Source organism: Ptiloglossa arizonensis, chromosome 5, assembly GCF_051014685.1.
Source record: "Ptiloglossa arizonensis isolate GNS036 chromosome 5, iyPtiAriz1_principal, whole genome shotgun sequence".
NCBI classification, from domain to species: Eukaryota; Metazoa; Arthropoda; class Insecta; order Hymenoptera; family Colletidae; genus Ptiloglossa; species Ptiloglossa arizonensis.
Genome location: NC_135052.1, coordinates 5,682,175 through 5,701,624, shown reverse-complemented (window position 1 = coordinate 5,701,624; position 19,450 = coordinate 5,682,175). Strand labels below are relative to the sequence as shown.

The window sequence follows — 19,450 nt, the reverse complement described above, 5'->3', positions numbered from 1 at the left end:
ATACTCCAAACGTGGACTTTACAAGAGATCGATACAGGACCTTAATAAAGTGAACGTTCTCGAAGTCAGTGATACAACGTCTGGGGAAACCTAAAGACTCGTAAGAACATTCAATTACTACATATATATGTATACGAGAAGTGAAGCTCGTATTCCGTTTCTCATTTGCTTCAATTGTTTTTCAGATTCCTTTTTCTCGTATTATCTTTCCGTTAAACTCGTTCATCCGTAATTTTGTAACGTTTTCTCATCGATTTTAGCCCGTTGCGTTTGTTCGCACGAGATCGAAGCGATCGTTTGTTCCCGATTAGACAAGTTTGTTCCCCATTGCGCAAATATTCGCGTGCAATTCTATTCGAACAATTGTGTATAATTTCGTGTAAATATTCGAAAGCGAGTCGACGACAAAGAATTCGCGGATGATTTGTCAGTAATTTCCATCGGGAACGACCTCGGTGCGATAAAACGTGTAGATTATTCGGTCCTGGTAACAGAAACGTGCGAGTTCCCGTGTAAAAATTTCACAACAACGCGCGTAACACGATTTTCAAGCTAGAGCGGTTTCTAGAAACATACGATATCGACGCACCGGTGCGATATTTTTCGGTGTACCGGCGAGAGCCGGTCGACGGACAGTAATGCGTCGATAAAGTATTTTCGAATACAACGTACGGAAAAACAAACATCAATTTCGAAAGAAACGCTCCGTTACTTAATGGAGCCGATGGAATCGTATGTCAATAGTAAGTAGCGAAACGGTCAAAACACTCGCGAACTATTTCATTCGTATTATTGTGTTGTTATTTCGAGCAAAGATCCTTCGGTAATGGTACACGCAAAATACGATATTCCGTGGAGGAGAAAATCGAGATACGAAACGAATACAACGGAACCGATATTAATACAAACGCATTAGACGGTGCGATCCAATTACGGGGAAATTCTCCTCGAGTTTCGAAAGGAGACCGGTGACCCGGAGAGAAAATCAAAGGTATCAACGTGCGTTCAATTGTCACCGGTTGTTGCACGGTGCGCGTACGCTCGTGTCCGACGAGGGTATTTTTCGTTTTTTTTTTTTTTTCGTAAATACGAAACGTATACGAAACACCGTACGCGAGGAGAGAGAATCGTCGTCGACGAGTTTCTGTAAAAATTCCAACAGCGTCCCCCTTGACTGTCCAAGCCGGCCACGGATGGATAAACCGTGGAAAGTTTCGTCCCCCCGCTTGTCCCTCGGACTTAATCGTCCGACGTTCCGCGAATAGACGAAAGGTAGACCAATCGAAACCGGGCGTCGGGAGTACGGTTGTCCTCTCTGGTAACGCGAAAAAAGAACCGTGTCTCCACTACTATTCTCGACCCGCTCTGACCCGACGAACTCGTCGGCTAAACATTCGATTCACCCGAATGACACACTTCTGTCGGTGAAACCTTTGACCGCAGCGGCCACGAAGAAGACGCCTCGTGGCGGGTTCTGCGATTCGACGATCGTGGCGCGCGCGCACACACGCGCCAAACACGGGTGGAGGGGGGCGATGGGGTTCCGTACGCGCGAAACGGGGTGGGGGTACACATCGACGCAGACACCGGCACGCATACACACGCGAACGACGCGAGTGGCTTGATAGGACACGTTGCCTTCGGGGTGCAGTGGCCTGGCGTTGTCGTGTGGGTCGCCCGCGGGTGGCGAAGATCGGGTGTAGCAGGGGGGTGGGTTAGGTGGATCGATATAGTTACGGGGGTGTCGTCCGGCTCCCTCGGTGGCGCCACAGAGCGGGTGAGTCGGGAAACCCCTCCTCGGCCGATGTATCAACTAAAACCCGGCCAACGAACGCGACTCGCGCGCTCTATAGGGGACGAACGAACAGCGGGGGGCCGGGGAACGGAGGGGTAGTATACCCGCCACCACCGCGCAGAGAGCGTCAGTGCGCGAAGCAACCTCGTCTCGATCGCTCGTGCTCCCGTGGTTCGTGCGTGCGTGTCAGTCGAAATTGGTACGCGATCGCGGGAGGGTTGAGCACGGGCACCTCCAGGTGGCGGGGGAGCACGAAGACTCGCGCGCGCGTGTACCGAGACGAACGATAGACACAGAGAGAGAAAGAGAGAAAGAGAAAAAGAGAGAGAGAGAGAGAGAGAGAGAGAGAAAGAGGGAGAGATCACGCGACCCGCTGCCTACTCGGTTTCCCAAGCTGTTGATATTTGTTTTTCTTATCTGTTTCCGTGCGAGACGATCGAACGCAGGTAACCGACCGAACCGGGCCGTGTGCCCATGAGGTGGGGTGGGGGTGGGGGGCGCCCGAGCGGGCGATTACGCGCCCCGCGAACGGACGCAGGCAAGCGTCCACACGGGATGAATAATGTTGATAACGCCTCGCGGCTAGTAGCGTTGCTCCGAAAGAGCGAGCTAGCGAGCGACCAAGAGAGAGAGAGAGAGAGAGAGAGACCGAGTCGATCGACGCCGAACGCAGAGACTCGACGTTCCACGGCGATGTCGTTGACCCGCTTCCGTGCTCGAGCTTTTCGTAGATTCGCGACAGGGGATTTCGAGTCACGAGCGAGGAACGACGACGATACTCGCCTAAACCCCTCGGTGAAACGTTCTCCTCCCTTCTTCGTTACCCTTTGTGCCGCAACGTCGACGCTTCTCTCAGGTGGATATCTCGCGTTACTCGCGGTCGTGTACGGTGGTAGACAAAAGCGACGATTTCTTTTTTTTTTTCTTTTCGCTCACGACGTTGGAGGGGTGGCGTTGTTTTTCACCGAAAGGACACCGACATCACGCCCGTGGGGTGTTTCTTTTTTTTCTCCTCCCGACGCGTCGAGACTAACTCTTTACTTCGCGACTGCTACCCCCTAAATCTCACCGATCCTCGCTCCCGTACGCGTGAAAACGAAACGTCGTCGTGGAATCGTCGTTCCTCGAGACACCGAGGTCGTCGACGACTGTTTACAAGAGGATAACTCGCCTCGAGGAGCGGAACGTTACAAAGAGGTCAACGGAATCGATTGCCCTCTCTTCCCCGTACGGCGTGGCGGATAATTCGCGGAGAGGGGAGGGTAGAGGGGGGCTCTCGGGGGCTTTTCTTTTTTCTTCGAATTGTTGCATTCTCTCGATCGAGGCGAGCGACTGCCACTCCAGTTCTGCCGGACCCGAGAGTCAATTAATTATCCAGCTGGCCGAGCGATCGGGGAGTTGCGTGACCGTAGAGGCTTCTCTGTAATATAATCCAGTTTCTATTCCGCGCGTTCCATTTGCTGCTCGAACTTGCATCGCGTACAGTCGCTCTCACAAATGTACATCCGCTTGTCCGAACGAAGAGAACCACCAATGCACGTTGCGGGACTGTTTACGTCTAGAACGGATACGATATTCGTGCGTCGTTGAATTTTTCGTTTACCTCGTCCGTTGTTTTGTTACACGATGCTTCGTAAACGATGGTTTCAGCGTGTTTCCAGCGATACGATTTAAGTAACAACACTTGGGAGAATGTTCGTTGTTCCGTTACGGATAACTCGTTACGGACGAAAGTTTGGAATGAACCGGAACGAAGGAAAGTTTATCAGATCCTCGTCGTGTACATAAAATCGTGTATGCGAAAGTTTGGAAATATTTAAGAAGGGATCTGATGGAAAGCGAGGAACCTCCTTGAAACGATGTACACGCGTAAAGAAAAGGATAACGTGGTACAGGAATCGGAGGAAATACATAGTTGTGCAACTGGCGTGCTTGGTTCTTTTTATAAGGAGAAAACATTGTCAAGTTTTTATTTAAGGGTATCGTTTCTTTATTCGAATTCGATTTTACGACGTTTTCATCGGTGAGATTGTTCGATTGTATTTATTCCCCGAGGAACACTGTAGACGGTAATTGCAAATAGTGTCCGTAATATTCGTTGGAATGTACTATAATGGGAACAATTTTCGTACATTTTTTGCGACGTTGTGTCTCGAATTCGTCGACATTTTCTTACGAGAGAGTTCAACGAGTGGCAATTTTTTCAAAATGTGGGTAACGATTCGCTGTAAATTTCGGAGCAACGATCGCCAACCTGTTACTCGAAGCAACGAGTCGTTCGCGTTAATTTGTAAGGACGGAAAGAAAAATTGAGTCCGTTACCCAATTCATTTCGCTTCCTTTCGCGAACTTCGACGTTGAACGTGAATCCAGCTGCTCTGGACATTATTTTCAAGAAGACGATCCATTCGTGAAAATCAAGTTTCCACGTACTTGGAACCAAATATTTGATCACGATCCGCATTGCGTTACACGCGAAGTCATTCTTCCGCTCTGTATCTCCAGACGAGTTGCCATTTTCAACCACAGAAATAACGAGAAACAAATATACGAACAGACTCTTCGAACGTTGTCTGAAAATTTCCATATGAATGGAAATTACGAACCGCGTTCATAATTCATCGAATCTCTTTAAAATTTTAAATATCGAGCGACAGTCGCTCTTCTCGTTGAACGAGTTTCTCGAGACACGTATATCGCAAAAATTCTCGCCTTTCGAAATAATTCCTTCCTCGTTCGTCGTTGTATAATATTTTCGATATTGCTCGTCATTTTCATTCGTGATCAGTAGACTTATACAGCAGTTTCTATACGCTTCAAGATTGACAATCGCTGCTTCGTAGGGTCGGTCTTCTGTTCTTGACAATTAAATGCGTAACGGACATATTCGTGACACGTAAGAGACAGACACTGTCGATTTACATAAGTTGTTATCCCTGTTCAATCTCGAAGCGTTCTTCCACTCGTTCGATTACGCGTTTGAGTGAAAAAGCTCCAGGTTGTGCGGAACTTGTGTTTTTGACTTTATAATGCCGTGAGAGAATTACAGAGTTCGAAGCGATACGATGGGTCGAAAAAGACCCGAGGAACCAGGAGGTAACAGAAGAGGTAATAGAAGCTGGTAATAGAAGAGGGAGAGGACCTTGAGGGTGTTGAAAAGTTTTCGTTGGAAGTTTTCGTCGCGCGAACATCGATTGGAACGAGCTTCCATATTTCGAGTGGCTTCTTTGGACACTTTAGAGACCGAACCGGTTGACCGTGTCGATATAATATATATCTATGCTCTTTTTTCCCAACGAACGCTATCGTCGTTGCATTAATTGCTTCTGGTGTGTATTAACAAGCGAGCACTCGTTAGGCAAAGCGTGTGCGACCAAGACGGCCGTGTTCCTTCGTTAAGATGCTCGCTCGAGAGCAATTATATCAGCATATTTCGTGACAGGAGTGGAACAGGCGCGCCAGTCTGGCACCGCGCTAGGAGCATAAATCTATATTAGCGAATCCGTTGTAAAAAGATCGACACGAATCGAGAAGCAGCGCGGAGAACGCGATAGACATCCTTTCTGGCTACCCGAGTGCTACGAGGACCTGGAAAGATGATTTCTTAATTGAAAGGAATATAGTGTAATGTGTAAGAAGAATGTAGCCAGTGTCGAGAAATTTTTGTTTAGTCACAGATCTTCGAACGTCGACTAAAACGTCCGATTCAATATGATTCGCATCTTTTTCCAGAAGTCGAATTCTCAGTTTTGTAAAGTACTATGAGGAGCTGGAAAGATGACTCTTGAATTAAAAGGAACATAGAAATATGATGTGTAAGAAGAATGCAGACAGTGTCGAGAAATTTTTGTTTAGTCACAGATCTTCGAACGTTGACTAACACATCCGATTCAATATGATTAGAAATTTTTTCCAGAGGTCGAATTCTTAGTTCCGTACATTACTATGAAAAGCTGGAAAGATAACTTTTGAGTTGAAAAGAAAATATTATAACGTGTAAGAAGAATGTAGACAGTGTCGAGAAATTTTTTAGTCACAGATCTTTGAACGTCGACTAACACGTCCGATTCAGTATGATTCGAAATTTTTTCCAGAGGTCGAATTCTCAGTTTCGTACAGTACTATGAGGAGCTGGAAAGATGACTCTTGAATTAAAAGGAACATAGAAATATGATGTGTAAGAAGAATGCAGACAGTGTCGAGAAATTTTTTAGTCTCAGATTTTCGAACGTCGACTAACACGTCCGATTCAATATGCTTTGAAATTTTTTCCAGAGGTCGAATTCTCAGTTTCGTACAGTACTATGAAGAACTGGAAAGATGACTCTTGAATTAAAGGGAATATACTAACACGAATAACAGAAGTGTGAATACCGTTGAACAATTTTTGTTTGGTCGTAGACCTTCGAAAATCGACTAAAACGTCCGATTCAATATGATTCGAAATTTTTTCCAGAGGTCGAATTCTCAGTTTCGTACAGTACTACGAGGAGCTGGAAAGATGACTCTTGAATTAAGGGGAATATACTAACACGAATAACAGAAGTGTGAATACCGTTGAACAATTTTTGTTTGGTCGTAGACCTTCGAAGGTCGACCGAAACGTTTGTCAACTTCTCAATTGCGAACAGTATGTACTGTGGGGTACTGTAAATATGTCTCGAGGAAGATACATCGAATCAGACGGTTCGGTCGGTCTTCGAAGGCTGAGATAAAAATTGCTCGACAGTGTCCACGTTTTCCTTAGACGCTACACTACATTCCCCTTAATCCAGGAGTCGTCTTTCCAGCTCTCGGCTATACTCCTCCCTTTGGGTTACTATGGTGACCGCATTGCCGTCGATAGGAGCTCTTAATATTGTATAATACAATGAAACGCACCGTTCTGAAATTGGTAGGTAAACGTCGTTACTCGTGTGTTGGTAAAACGTTGTCTTGTTTTGCTTCGCACCTGCGTGGACAGCTGTGAGTTCTGTTTACAGCTTCTGTATCGAATTTAGTACGCAATCGTTATCGACATTGAACGCGTCAGTCACGGATCTGCAGTTTTGGATGGGACTGGAATCACCGATTTAGAAATAAATGGTCGCCGACATCCATTAGCCATGTTCAACGGAGCGTAACTTCGACGATCGGACGAGAATCTAACATATCGTGGAGGATACAGTCGTTGGCCGATTAGAACCGATGCTACATGCACGGAAAGGATGGACTCGTCGAGACTTAGACCGGTCGTAAGAAGTGGGATATTTTCCTGTCTGGGACTATCGAGGTTCTTTCGTTGCTTTTTTTTTCTTTACTCTGTTCTCGATCGACGTCGTTAAATACAGACTCTAGACGAAACCAGTATCACCGATTTACAAGTAGACGGTTCATCGGAGTCGTTTAGAAACAGATTAGAATCGAAAGAGGTCGTTTACCATAGACAAAGCGATACCTTCTTCGGGCAGTTGATCAAGATCACTTTGCGAAGATCGTTACCGTAGGCCTAGTCGACTCGCGACGAACATATTTCGCAATTTGAAATTTCGTAGGTACATACTCTAGAAAGATGTCCAATAAAACTAAAACCTATCGTAGATATTGACATGACTTCGGTTCTCACGACGAAGCCTGTTTGATAATCTCGATATTTAAATTAGATTCGTACCCTTCTCGAAATATCGTAACAGCTCGAAAAGCAGGTGTCAAATCCAACCGTACTCACTGAGAACTTTGTCGTTTCGTCGAATTCGAGTATAAAGAAACGTCAAGAATAACCATCGATGAAGTGTTCCGAGAAACTTGGATAAAAAAGTGTTTCTACCCCTCCGAACAACTCAGGAGTACACGTTCTTAACCGTTCCTCCAGGTTAGGTGTCTGTTACCATTTTCATCGCCGTTTAGTTGGAATCTTGCCTGCGTACGTTCGTTCGTTCCCCAGCCCGTTGTAATATCAGCCAACGTGTGTATCCCTCCGACAGTGTCCCCGAGAGTGAAGAAATCGAGGTCGACGATCAGAGGCGGGCTCGTTTCGCGCAGGTTCGCGCGATGCTCGCGAAGGTCGGGGCACCGTGTCGTCTAGGTGCGTTGACGTTCGAAAGCCGGGAGTAGATCGCGACGCGTATTTGGATGGCTTGCAAACGGAAGCGTAAAAAGTCGTGGAAGAGCGCCTGAGGGGGGACGCGCCCTGCTGCCCTACGCCCTTGCGCCGGCCACGGCATGGCGTAGCGGCGCTCGAGATCGACGCGCGAACATTTCGAAACGTAGTCGAAGCCGAGCGGAGGGACACGGTGACCGAGCAACAACATCGGCGTGGCGAAAAGCCGGGTACGCAATGCGGTAGCGTGCGCTAAGCGCGAGCTTAGCGTTTCGAGTACACCAGTCACCGGATTCTCGATTTTATTCGGAACCGGGCCCGTGAACACGCGTCGGATTAGGGCCCCCCGAACCTGGATAACAACAGCCGCTCGAAGAACGGCCCTGGCGACGACGGTGGCGGCTTCCGGCGATGATCGGATACAATCAACACAATTCTGGCTACAACAAGCTGTTCACTCAGGTACACGCGCGGAAACTTCTCTTACCTTAACCCACTTAGCCTTCGGGTGTTCCGTGCTTCGCGTGGACGAACTGCGCCACCGAGTCAGCGATTTTTCACAAGCTTTTATTTCGATGTTCACGAGTCGAGAGAGTAATGCGGTAGAATTCGGTTGTTGTTGTGATCGGGAATAATGGTGTCGAGAGATTGTTACAATCGGTCCGGAATTATTCTGCGTAAAATTGGTTAAAAAGATTCCCCTATTGTTACGAAATCAAGGAGATTTCGGTTAAGAGTATCGATTGTGATAATTGTACTTGGAGACAAACGATGAAATTGGTTAAGAAGGTGGATTATAGCGAAATCAACGAGATTTCGGTTAATAGTATCGATTGTGATACTTGTATTTGAGAACAACCGATAAAATTGGTTAAAAACTATCCGTGTATTGTAACGAAATAAACGAGATCTTTGTTCACATTTTCGATTGTGATACTTGTACTTGAAAACAAACGATGAAATTGGTTAAGAAGGATCCGTGTATTATAGTGAAATCAATAAAATTTCGGTTAATAGTATCGATTGTGATGCTTGTACTTGAAAACAAACGATGAAATTGGTTACAAACGATCCGTGTATAATAACGAAATTAATGAAATTTCGGTTAATAGTATCGATTGTGATACTTGTACTTGAGAACAAACGATGAAATTGGTTAAGAAAGATCCGTGTATAATAACGAAATTAATGAAATTTCGGTTAACAGTATCGATTGTGATAATTGTACTTGAAGACTAACGATGAAATTGGTTAAAAACGATTCATGTATTATAATCGATTTGGTGTAATAGTGCATGTCATAGAAAAAGAACATATTTCGAGGACACTATGGGTCGAAAAGGGTCCCAGTAACGCACTCGAGTGGAGATTAAATACAAACGATTATCAATATCCACGATGGTGTTTCCGAGTTTCGAGGGATTTGTTCGTTAGACGCGGAAAGTTTGTCTTGGAAACTTTATTTCGCTCGTTATATTTCGATAGCTGGTCCTACGGATCCGGTTATGTATATCTTTTTAACAATCGAGTAAGGTGACAAGAATTCTACTACATAAAAATAATAAATTCAAAGCGTTTCGATAGCAGTACTGACACTTTAAGAGCGAAATTTAACACGTGTGATTGTTTTTCGGTTAGAGATCTAATTTCAGAAGTGGACTAGACAGTTACCAAAGACTGGACCGGCACTTTGGCCAGTTGTACGTCGTTTTCGCGTCTTGGCCGTGTCTCTCTTGGACGAGATCGTTAGATTAATAGTTTTAGAAATTCACTGTCCGCCTCGTTTAACTTACATACGTTGATCAACACCCGTGGAAAAGTGATTTACACAATCTCTCGATCCGAAGTAACGTGATCGAGACACATAGCTGCACGTAGATAGATGCTGCGTACGTAAGCACGACGTTTAAAAGCAGCCAATCAACCTCTCGATTTAGCGAAGTCAATTTCAGATCATCTCGGTTCGTTCGCTCGATCAACTAACAAGAGGAGGTCACTTTCGAGACCGGCGCGTATGGAACGGAACTCTCCACTGAAATTGTGACACTCGTTCATTATGAACGAACGTCGTTCGGTCGTATTTGCTTCAACCGTTTCTCCAAAAACGATTCTTAAATGAAATTTCGCAGTCGTTGAATTCACTTGGTTTAGTATTTCTTTCTTCGCCTGTAAACTTCTAACTCAACTTTTTTTCGTAGAGTCGTCGTACCCGTATTCCGTCATCTATTGTACAAATCTCGCGAGAAATGTTGTTTCTCGGTTACGGTGTTATTTTTTTTTTTACGCGTGACACGATTACAGGTTGCACCCCTAAGAGGATAATGCAACACGGGTGCTTCTCACAAAGGGTGTCAATGAATCGCCAACCTTACAAAGTAAATCAATTGCGAGGGAAGTTCGCGGCGCCTGCGAAGCGTCTTCTTCTCTTTCTCGATTTATAAAAGGGCTCTCTGTGGAGCGCGACGCGTCATACGAGTTTCGCATTAATCAGCCTGGCGTGAAATAAAAGCGACGAGGCGTGCCATCGTTGCACCGGCTCGATCCTTTGCGTTGCAATCTAAATCGATCTGGTTTACGTTTTGAGCGTGAAACCGAGCGTTTCTGGTATGCTCCATTGTCCCTGTTGTCGCTGTTTTCGCCCCTGTTACGGACTCTTCTTTTTTATAGGTATCGCGTTTTTATTACTTTGTTTATATTATTCCACCGGTCGTGCACGGTGAGTACCGTTTAACTCGTTTTCTACGCTCTCCAGACACTCGATCGAGCTGTTCTCTTATCGTTCACGATCATTTTGAAAAATTATTCCGCTCCTTTTACGTTCGCTCGTCTTCTCACCGGTGTAACAGTTCTTCTTCGGTGGTCGTCGAACAATTTGAGAAAAATAATGAAATTCTTAATCGGCTCGAACGAACCATTCGACGAAGAACAATCAAACATTTCACAGTAGTCTATGGTGAAAAGAAGTATCGACAAGCGTGAATCGTAGCGATTCGATTCCATGTACCATAATCTACGTACTATTAATTAGAGTACATAATTTCTGAACGCTCCTCCTTTTATGCATATGCACGTGTACATACCGCACAACAGTAATTATATTAATACCAAAACGTAACTAAGGCTGGAATCCGGCCTCAACGTAATTTTTAAATAATTATAATTTATATACAATAGTTTCTACCGACAATCAAGAATTTTTAAATACACTTTCACAAAAGTATTTGGCATTTGTTTTCGCAACGATTCTATTCGTTCTAAAAAAAAAAAAAAAACAAACTAAGGACGAAGAAGGAGCAACGATAAATTTGCGTATACATTAACATCGGCTAAGCGACGACGAAAGGGCAAGGTTCGACGAATTGTTATTTGAAAACCAAACCCTAAAGTTGTCTCTCGATGGTCGAGCGTTAAATATCGATTACCAAACTCCGAATGGATTTACCAAATATTTACCGAGAATCGCAAAATGGCACACCCAACCGGCGAAGTAAAAGTTTCCGTTGCTCGCGTAACCGTGCACGAGAATTTATTGCGTTCAATTGTTTAGAACCATCCTCGTTCTTAAGGTTCCCAGAGGGGGTAGCAAGGTCGCTGTGACACGCACAGACAAATTTACACAGTCACGCACGAGAAGCAGGTAGAAAGAGAGACGATTAAGTAAAGGCCGTTGGCATGGCTACGACCCCCAACCGAATGAATTCATCCTCCGGAAAAAAATTCCTGCTCGGACAAGAGGGTAGAGAAACACCGGCGAATCTTTTTGTAAACAAATTCGACTCCTCGACCACACGAGCGGAAATTGGACGACGTCCACGAAGGGACGTCGCGGTGCTACGCGCTGAAATGCAAAACGGTAACACGCTCCGTCCAAGTGACGCGCGGTACACGTCCACTGTCCTTTGCATTTAATTATGTACCTAATTACGAGACAGGTGAACGCTTCGACTTTGAAGAGCGGATCAATACGTCAATGTCAGCAGCCGGGATCGATAAAACTGTTACAAATTACGCCTTGCCCTCGTGGATACCTTGCCAACGACCACCGATAAGACTTCTTCGTAGGGACACGATCGATTCGGTTAATTTGGCCGAGATAATTCCCGATTAATATCGAAAGTCAGAGACCAACCCTTTGTAACCACATTGTTGTCGATAGATACCATTCAGGGTGTTCCGAAACTATTCGCTCGAACGTTCTCATGGACAATTCTCGAGCTTGGTCGCGAAACGATTGTCCCCAAAATTGTAATTGTCAACGAGGGGAACGAAATTCAGTGAAATTTTAATTGCTCGAAACAGTCGGGGAAACGAGATTCGGACGATCGATTCATCCGTATAGGTGTTCGAACAATTGGATTTTAACGGAAATGTGGATAATTTATCAGAGAGCCCTTTACCGTTTAAACGAAACAGGAAACCTTTGATGAAAATTTTCGAATTATGGTTATTCTAGTTACTCCATCTTTCTCACCTGCCAACTGACACGTTCCTAAGAGAGAATTGGGTTATTTCGGATGAAAAAATTGATTTTTTGTGGCATTTTAAATATTAACTCGATATTAACTATTGAAGTGGATATTTGTTTCGTGTTTCGAATTAAGAAAAATAGCAACAAAGAATTGTACGTATCTCGTTCAATTACGTTACAATTAATATGTCTATTAATTTTCATTCCGATACAATAATTACTTCAGTAATGTAAAATAAAAAAATACAAATTAATAACGTTGCTCCGTAGATATTATGTTCTGGTCGGGTCGAATATCGTTTAAAAGTATTTATCAAAATAATATTCAATTTGTCTTCTTCTTCGTCGTTCCCACAGCTATCGACAACTATTTCGATCATCGCTCCTTATCCAATTAATCTTATCAGTATCCATTCGTTCTGGTTATATTTTCGATGCTGCGGCACGTTGCGCGAAATTACAAGTATCGTTTTTGTTTTCGTTGGTCTCTCGAAATTGCTCGAGTATATAAAATGAAAAGTACACGAAACGTTTATCTTCGTTTTCTAAATAACGGTTCGGTGTTTCTCTTCGTAAGGAGATTCTTTTTTTTTTTTTAAATTGTGTACTTACACCGTCGTGTCAATTTTTTAATCGACACGCGACCCTTATCGTGTGATTTTACGACGATCGTCTCCGTTTATTTACTCGGTTCTGAAGCAACGCGGAGAGGAAATTGCTCACGGTGCAACTATCGAGGGATTGCGTATACGCGTCTAACCAGATACCGATCGTTTCTACAGCGCGACCCTCTCCGTTGATTAATTTATTTACGATCGGGAACTCTCGTTCGCGCGAAACGATCCCCGTGTAAAACACCATTGTTCAGCGATCTACGAGAGAGGCGTAAACAATGTTTCAAAGTATGTGCAATTAAAGCTGCATAAAAGCTCCTTAACTAAATACACGCTAAGCTCCCGCGACAAATTTCATACAGCCCGGAGAATGTCGACGGTTTACGCTGACTGCTCCGATTCAAATCACAGACGATTATACAAGCCGCCGCTTTAAAATGTTTGCAAAGACTGTTTAAAAGCGGAGCGGTCGTAGTCGGCTTGAAACTCGACGAGAGTGTTCTCTTTTTTCAAACTAATGGTCCCCGACACTGTGAAAGACCTCGAGAACTTCACGGTGGCTTTCGTTGACGAAATACCGAGGCTACTCGCGGTTCTCGGTTCTCGGTGCACGCGGAAAATCCCCAGGTGGCCATTGCGTTTCATCGACGGTGGACGAAATTTTGAGAACGCGGATCGTTACGTAACGTCACCGTGGAATTCCGAGTTTCGGATCATGGCCGGTTCATTTTGCCTCGTTCGAGCCAGCTAATCGATAAGTGGTCCGCGAAGACGTCCAAGGATCGTCTCGATGTGTTGCACCGTCTTTCCGGTTAATTGTCCTCGCGTCGTATTTATGCCTACGCACTATGACCTATGAAAAGGTACGGTAAGTATAAATAAAAGAGAAATCTCCGATACGTATTATTGCTTCTTTTAATTCCAATCGTCCGTACTGTTCGTTTGTCGGAATGTATTGCGCTTTTCTCGAAAAGAATACCAATACTATATCACTTTACACTTTCTCGAGTCACGTCGTAGATACTATATATTTTCTTTTATCCATTCCTAGTCGATACAGAGGGGAGGGACAAGAAAACGTACGAATCGAACTTGGAAAAAATTTCAAAGATATTGTCCAGAATGAACCACCTTCGATACTACACTCGACGAGTGTAGAATATACTCCGCAATATCTGTCTTATAAAACCGGTATATAGTAAATACGTTTCAATTAGTTCTCGGAAGAGCGTGATCGTAAAATTTCCCCTGGACACCGCTCTAGAGTAGTTGCTCATAATTTATGAGCATTAACCGATACCTGCGTTTCGACCGATTCGATCAAAGTTCCCCTGGAACGTTGTTCTCGTTTAAATATTGCACCTGAAATGTTAGATATTCGTGTCGCGCACATACGACGTGGCAGTCGACGCGTCGAGACGATTCGGAAATAAGCTCCTCGAGCGTAATTCGAATTAACCCGACGGTTTGGTGGGCAATGACCGATCATGGGCATCAGGAACAGATCGGGGAAGATCGCGCGATTCCAAAGGCATACGAGGGTAGTCCCATAAGTACTCGAATTGGTTTATAGACAGCGGTAGTTTTTGAAAAGAACGACCTTGCGAAGTTTAAGTTCGAAGGTTGACAGGATCGAAGGATTCGAAGGATTGAAAGTGAATTTGTAAACACGAGAAAAATTGGTTATCGTTACGCGATAGAATACTTTCGTTTAAAAGGCCTCGTTGCAACTGGTATCAAAGCAGGGCTAGATTCTACTCCAGGGGTGTATGCTCTTTCGTTTATGTTGTAAAGTTCAGATTGTAATATCTAGTTTATTACAATATGCAGGGATCTCGCGTATCCAGTAGTATAGTTTTTGTGCATATAAGAATACAAAGTCCGAAAAAATGCGTATACAGTGATGTGTCTTGATGTAAACGACGACAGTGTCGTGTGGTCTTCGTGACTCTGGACTTGGAATTCGACTAAAAAGAAAAACCAAAAGGAAAACGGCCAAACAGTCCTTACAACTGTCCTTAAAACTGACATTGCCTGAGACAGTCCTTAAAACTGACATCGACTGAGACAGTCCTTAAAACTGACATCGACATCTGGCACCCTTAAGATCGTTGTTGCATTCATTCCAACAGTTTACAATAGAAAAATATTGGGTGGCAGAGTTTAAACAAGGCAGTACGAGCTGTCGAGACGAACGTCGCAATGCTCGACCAAATGAGACGACTACGCCCAAAATGGTGACAAAAATCCACAAAATGGTATCGGATGACCGTCGAGCGAAGTGCGCGAGCTAGCAGACACGGTAGGCATATCGAAAAGTGCTGTACTTCGTGTATCGATTGAAAATTTCGACACGAGAAAGCTGTGCGCAAGATGGGTGCCGCGATTACTCATAATGAAACAAATACAGCGCCGTGAGGATGTCTCGATCGAGTGTTTGACGAGGTTTCGGAGCAACGAAGCCGAGTTTTTGCGTCGATTCGTAATCATGGACGAAACACGGGTTCATCGTTTCACACCCGAGACGAAGAAACAGTCGAAACAAAGATGAGAAGCGGCTCCGAAGAAAGCGAAGACAGTTTTTTTGGGATTCGGGTGGGATAATTTTCATTGATTATCTTCCGAAAGTAAACACGATCGACGAGTATTACGCGAAGCTATTGCAGCGTTTCTACGAGAAGAAACAGTAACATTTGACGAGAAAGGTTTCGTTTCGTCGAGACGATGCACCAGTTTACACCGTTATCGCACATTCGTTATCGCGATGGTCAAAATCAACGAGTCAAATTTTTAAAGGACGTGCAATTTTCAAACCTTTTAATCACGTGATATAACCATTAGTTTACACATTGTAATGTGCACAAAACAGAATACTGTTTTGAGTCAAAGTTCGAATCGCTACCTCGCGCACCCTGTTCCCCAGATTTAATCCTCTCTATTTGATTCTATTCCGTTTCGAAACTCGAAAAAATGGCTCGGTGGTAAAAGATTTACCGACAACGAAGAGCCAGAGTCCGCGATTGATGTTGTTTCGCAGAGCTCGTCGGTTCTCGCTCTAAACAGGGTATCGAGGCTATCGAACATCGTTGGGAGAAGTGTATCGATCCGAAAGGAGACTGTGCCGAGAAATATAAAGATACATTTTACCCAAATTTTCTTGCGTTCGGGTATTATTAGTTCTACTGCTCTTTGTCGGTTCGTGTGTATCTGGGACCTACCCTCACTAACGCGGCGTAATTCTCACCGCCTCCGGACGCAATTTAAACGTGTTTGTTTCGCGTTTCAGGGCTCGGCAGACTCGAACTACTCGCAGCCGAGCTCGGATCTCTCGCTGGACGAGGAGAAGGAGAGTTTGCGTCGCGAGAAGGAGAGGCAGGCCCTCAATCAACTTGAAAAAGCCAGGGTAAGTCATTGATCTTTCGCATGTTCCAGTTTCCACTGGTTCCGCCGCCTGCTGTTTTTCCACGAGCCTTTCGTAAATCGTTCGTATCGATCGGCGTCTTCCGAACGGTCGGGGGCTTCGAACGGGGTGGGCGTCATTGCTTTCGACGCCGATCCCGCGAGCGTCTAAGTCGCTCGCCAGGGGAATGAAAAGCGTGTCAATGAATACGTGCGCCAGACTAATGAGATTTCACGCGGAGGCTGCTGGCGAAACCAATTAGACGTTCCGCGATCCTTTGTCACGACGATAGACACGAGCGAACGCATTGTACACCGGTGCCGTAGCGCGGTAATACTATTGCCTTTGATTGTACGTTTCCTCGATACCGTTACCGGGACGCTCGAGCCATTGATCGTCGATCGACAATTTCGTACGCGTGCACGTTATTTCTCGTCGTTCGATCTCCGTTGAGCTATTTTTCGAAGCGAATCGCGACCAAGACGGTTCGTCGACGATAGAGATACCAACGATCGAAGGATAACTGGAACAATTGAAATTATCGGATAGATCGAAGTTATCGGAATTAATCTCGAAACGAATACACTACCGAGTATATTGGATAGCTTAAGCGAATCGTTGATAAAAATGTCAAAGGTTGGTTCGGAAAATGTATCTTTATCGATCGACGCGGAATTACTCGCGATGGTATTATTTTCATTTTGTGCGCGTGTTGTTGAGTCGAACCGGATCGTTAACGATGAAATTGTTGTCGCGATTACTTGGTCGATCGATCGTGGAAACAGTCAGAAGAGCGTCGATCGTTGTCCCGATACGTTCGTAACCGGTTCTTTGAAACTTCGAAGACGTGAAACGTTTCACCATTTCGCGGAGGAACGATTTTTAAATATCCTTAAACGCCAATCGGGCAGTGTTTCCTCGCGTACGATTACCCTCGCGTTCGTGACAATGCGACAGATGTTTATCGTTCGACGAGGAAAAGAGGGAGCCCGCGGTTAGGGGTTGAAACGAATCGAGGTATCGGCCGCTCGCGTCCGAATTACGGTTAAATTCCTATCGAAGTTCGAGTATACCGGACCGATCGCCGAACCGAACGATAAATGAATATCGATTCACGGGAGCCGACCTTCGATGTATAGAGCGTCGTAATAAACACGAGGAAACACCCTATCCATGTGGCACGCTTTTATTCTTTATCGACGCGGCGACCTGACACGTGAACAGCGTTGACAATGTACCGATCATCCGTGATCTCATCGGCGTTCGCTTTATGCGCGGATTATGGTCGCGCGGATCTCGTCGCGTTTTACCGAATTGTACCGCGAGCCGGGCAAAGTCGATATTACGGGCGATAAAATGTCTCGCGCGGTGTGTTTCGTTAAACGATTCACGAACGACGGTCGCCGGGTCTTCTAAACGCGGAACGTTTTTAACGAAGAGTTTTTCTTCTTTCTTTTCCCGTCGATGAATTATTCAGACGAAACCGGTAGCGTTTGCAGTACGGACCAACGTGAGTTACGATGGATCCGTGGACGACGATTCGCCAGTTCACGGCTCGGCGGTCAGCTTCGAGGTTCGCGACTTTCTGCACATCAAGGTAAATGGATATACCTCCCGATGAAATATTGATACACCGTAGGCTATCTGGTCCACTTTAGGTACAATAACATACCACATACCACCGCTTCGAATAAATTAGACCGTCCACTCGAATCGAGAAACTAGCGTTCTAATGGTACTCGTAGCGCACAAACTGCCACTCGTAGTGTACAGACCGCGCGAATTCAGCATGCGAAGAATCAGGACAGTATCGGCAATATCGTAGTCGGGGCCGAATCAATTGGCGGCTCAAGGTCTCCGGGAACGTACCCCCACCGTACGGTCCGGCCATCCCCACCGCTTCGTTTCTCGTCGACTCGCGCGAGCGAATCTGGCGCGCACACTGTTTCCTCCCACCAAGGTTTCGCAATCGTGTCTTTCAGGTTAATTTCTTTACGATCGAATCGTCCGTGGTACAGTCGAGTCGAACGTTTTTAATTTATGGTGTCGAATATCTCTCGAGCCATCCGAGATATATTTTTCGAGTTTCTTTCTACACGAGTTTCCCCGATCGACTCGAGGGACCCCTTTTGCGAAAACAAACGTACCTGTCCGGCAAGCTCCTTGCACGGAAAGTAGCCTTGAGCGACCAACCGATTCTCGGTCCCGTTAAAATATCGAGCAACGACGCCATTGGCGATAAAAGATTCAGCGGAAGTCCGGACGTTTCTGGCCATTGTTCGCATGCACGAGCAACGCTCGACCGTAAGATCCAGGACGAAATCTGAAGTAATCATTACCCGCGATACCCCTCAGGAGAAGTACGACAACAACTGGTGGATAGGTAGGCTGGTGAAAGAGAACTCGGACGTTGGCTTCATTCCATCCCCGGTGAAGTTGGAAGCCCTGAGGCAGCAGGCGAGCGCCGCACGTGGCACAAAGGGTCTCTATTCGGCGCGCGGAGGGTCTTCAGGGAACCTTGGCGAGAGTGGTATGCCCTCACGTGGTTCCACACCACCTACACCAGGTATCCTAGCACGTCCTTCTTTCTTTCCCCGACCCGAAAACCACGGTGTATCTACCTGTTCGAGAATTGTCTCATCTTGACCGATCGATGTCCGACAGAGAAAACAGACGGAGGAGATCGTTTCTACGGCAAAAAAAAAAAACAAATAACAGAGAGAGAAAGAAAGAGAGAAAGAGAGATATATCGGAGTAAAAAGACAATGAATCTTGACGAACACTTGCGTTTGTGGCCCTAAGTATTTGAACATTCAAAAAAAACACTGTAGCTTTCGCTCCTCTCACACACGCATATCTCGCGGGCTTCTTTCTCCCTTCACAACCTTTTGCCCTTTTAGTTGCTAGGTCGAACCGTCGCTAGCGATGGTCGATATAGCGTGTTAGGCTATAGGGACAGTTTAATCGTCGTTACGTGGGTCATTGGACGGATTCGGTGATAAATACCGATAAATACGACACAGAAACCAAGTAATCGAAGAATCGTGACCCTGGTATCGTCCCGGTTGACACGTGCAACCGTAAAATGTTGAAC

General features: G+C 45.4%; 1 protein-coding gene across 8 annotated transcripts in view; it reads left to right on the top strand.

Annotated features, from left to right (window-relative positions):
- The window catches only part of Ca-beta (Calcium channel protein beta subunit), a 151,881-nt gene that overhangs the window by 121,536 nt on the left and 10,895 nt on the right, over positions 1-19,450 (top strand). For 4 of the 8 annotated variants that reach the window (XM_076312522.1, XM_076312524.1, XM_076312526.1 and 1 more), the window contains exons 2-4: positions 16,243-16,359; positions 17,834-17,953; positions 18,712-18,922. In XM_076312522.1, coding sequence (XP_076168637.1) covers positions 16,243-16,359; positions 17,834-17,953; positions 18,712-18,922 — 448 coding nt within the window. Of the gene's footprint in view, positions 1-1,945; positions 2,242-7,437; positions 7,647-7,758; positions 8,337-16,242; positions 16,360-17,833; positions 17,954-18,711; positions 18,923-19,450 lie in introns of those variants that run through there. The other 4 variants (XM_076312529.1, XM_076312527.1, XM_076312528.1 and 1 more) reach the window with 4 other exon arrangements.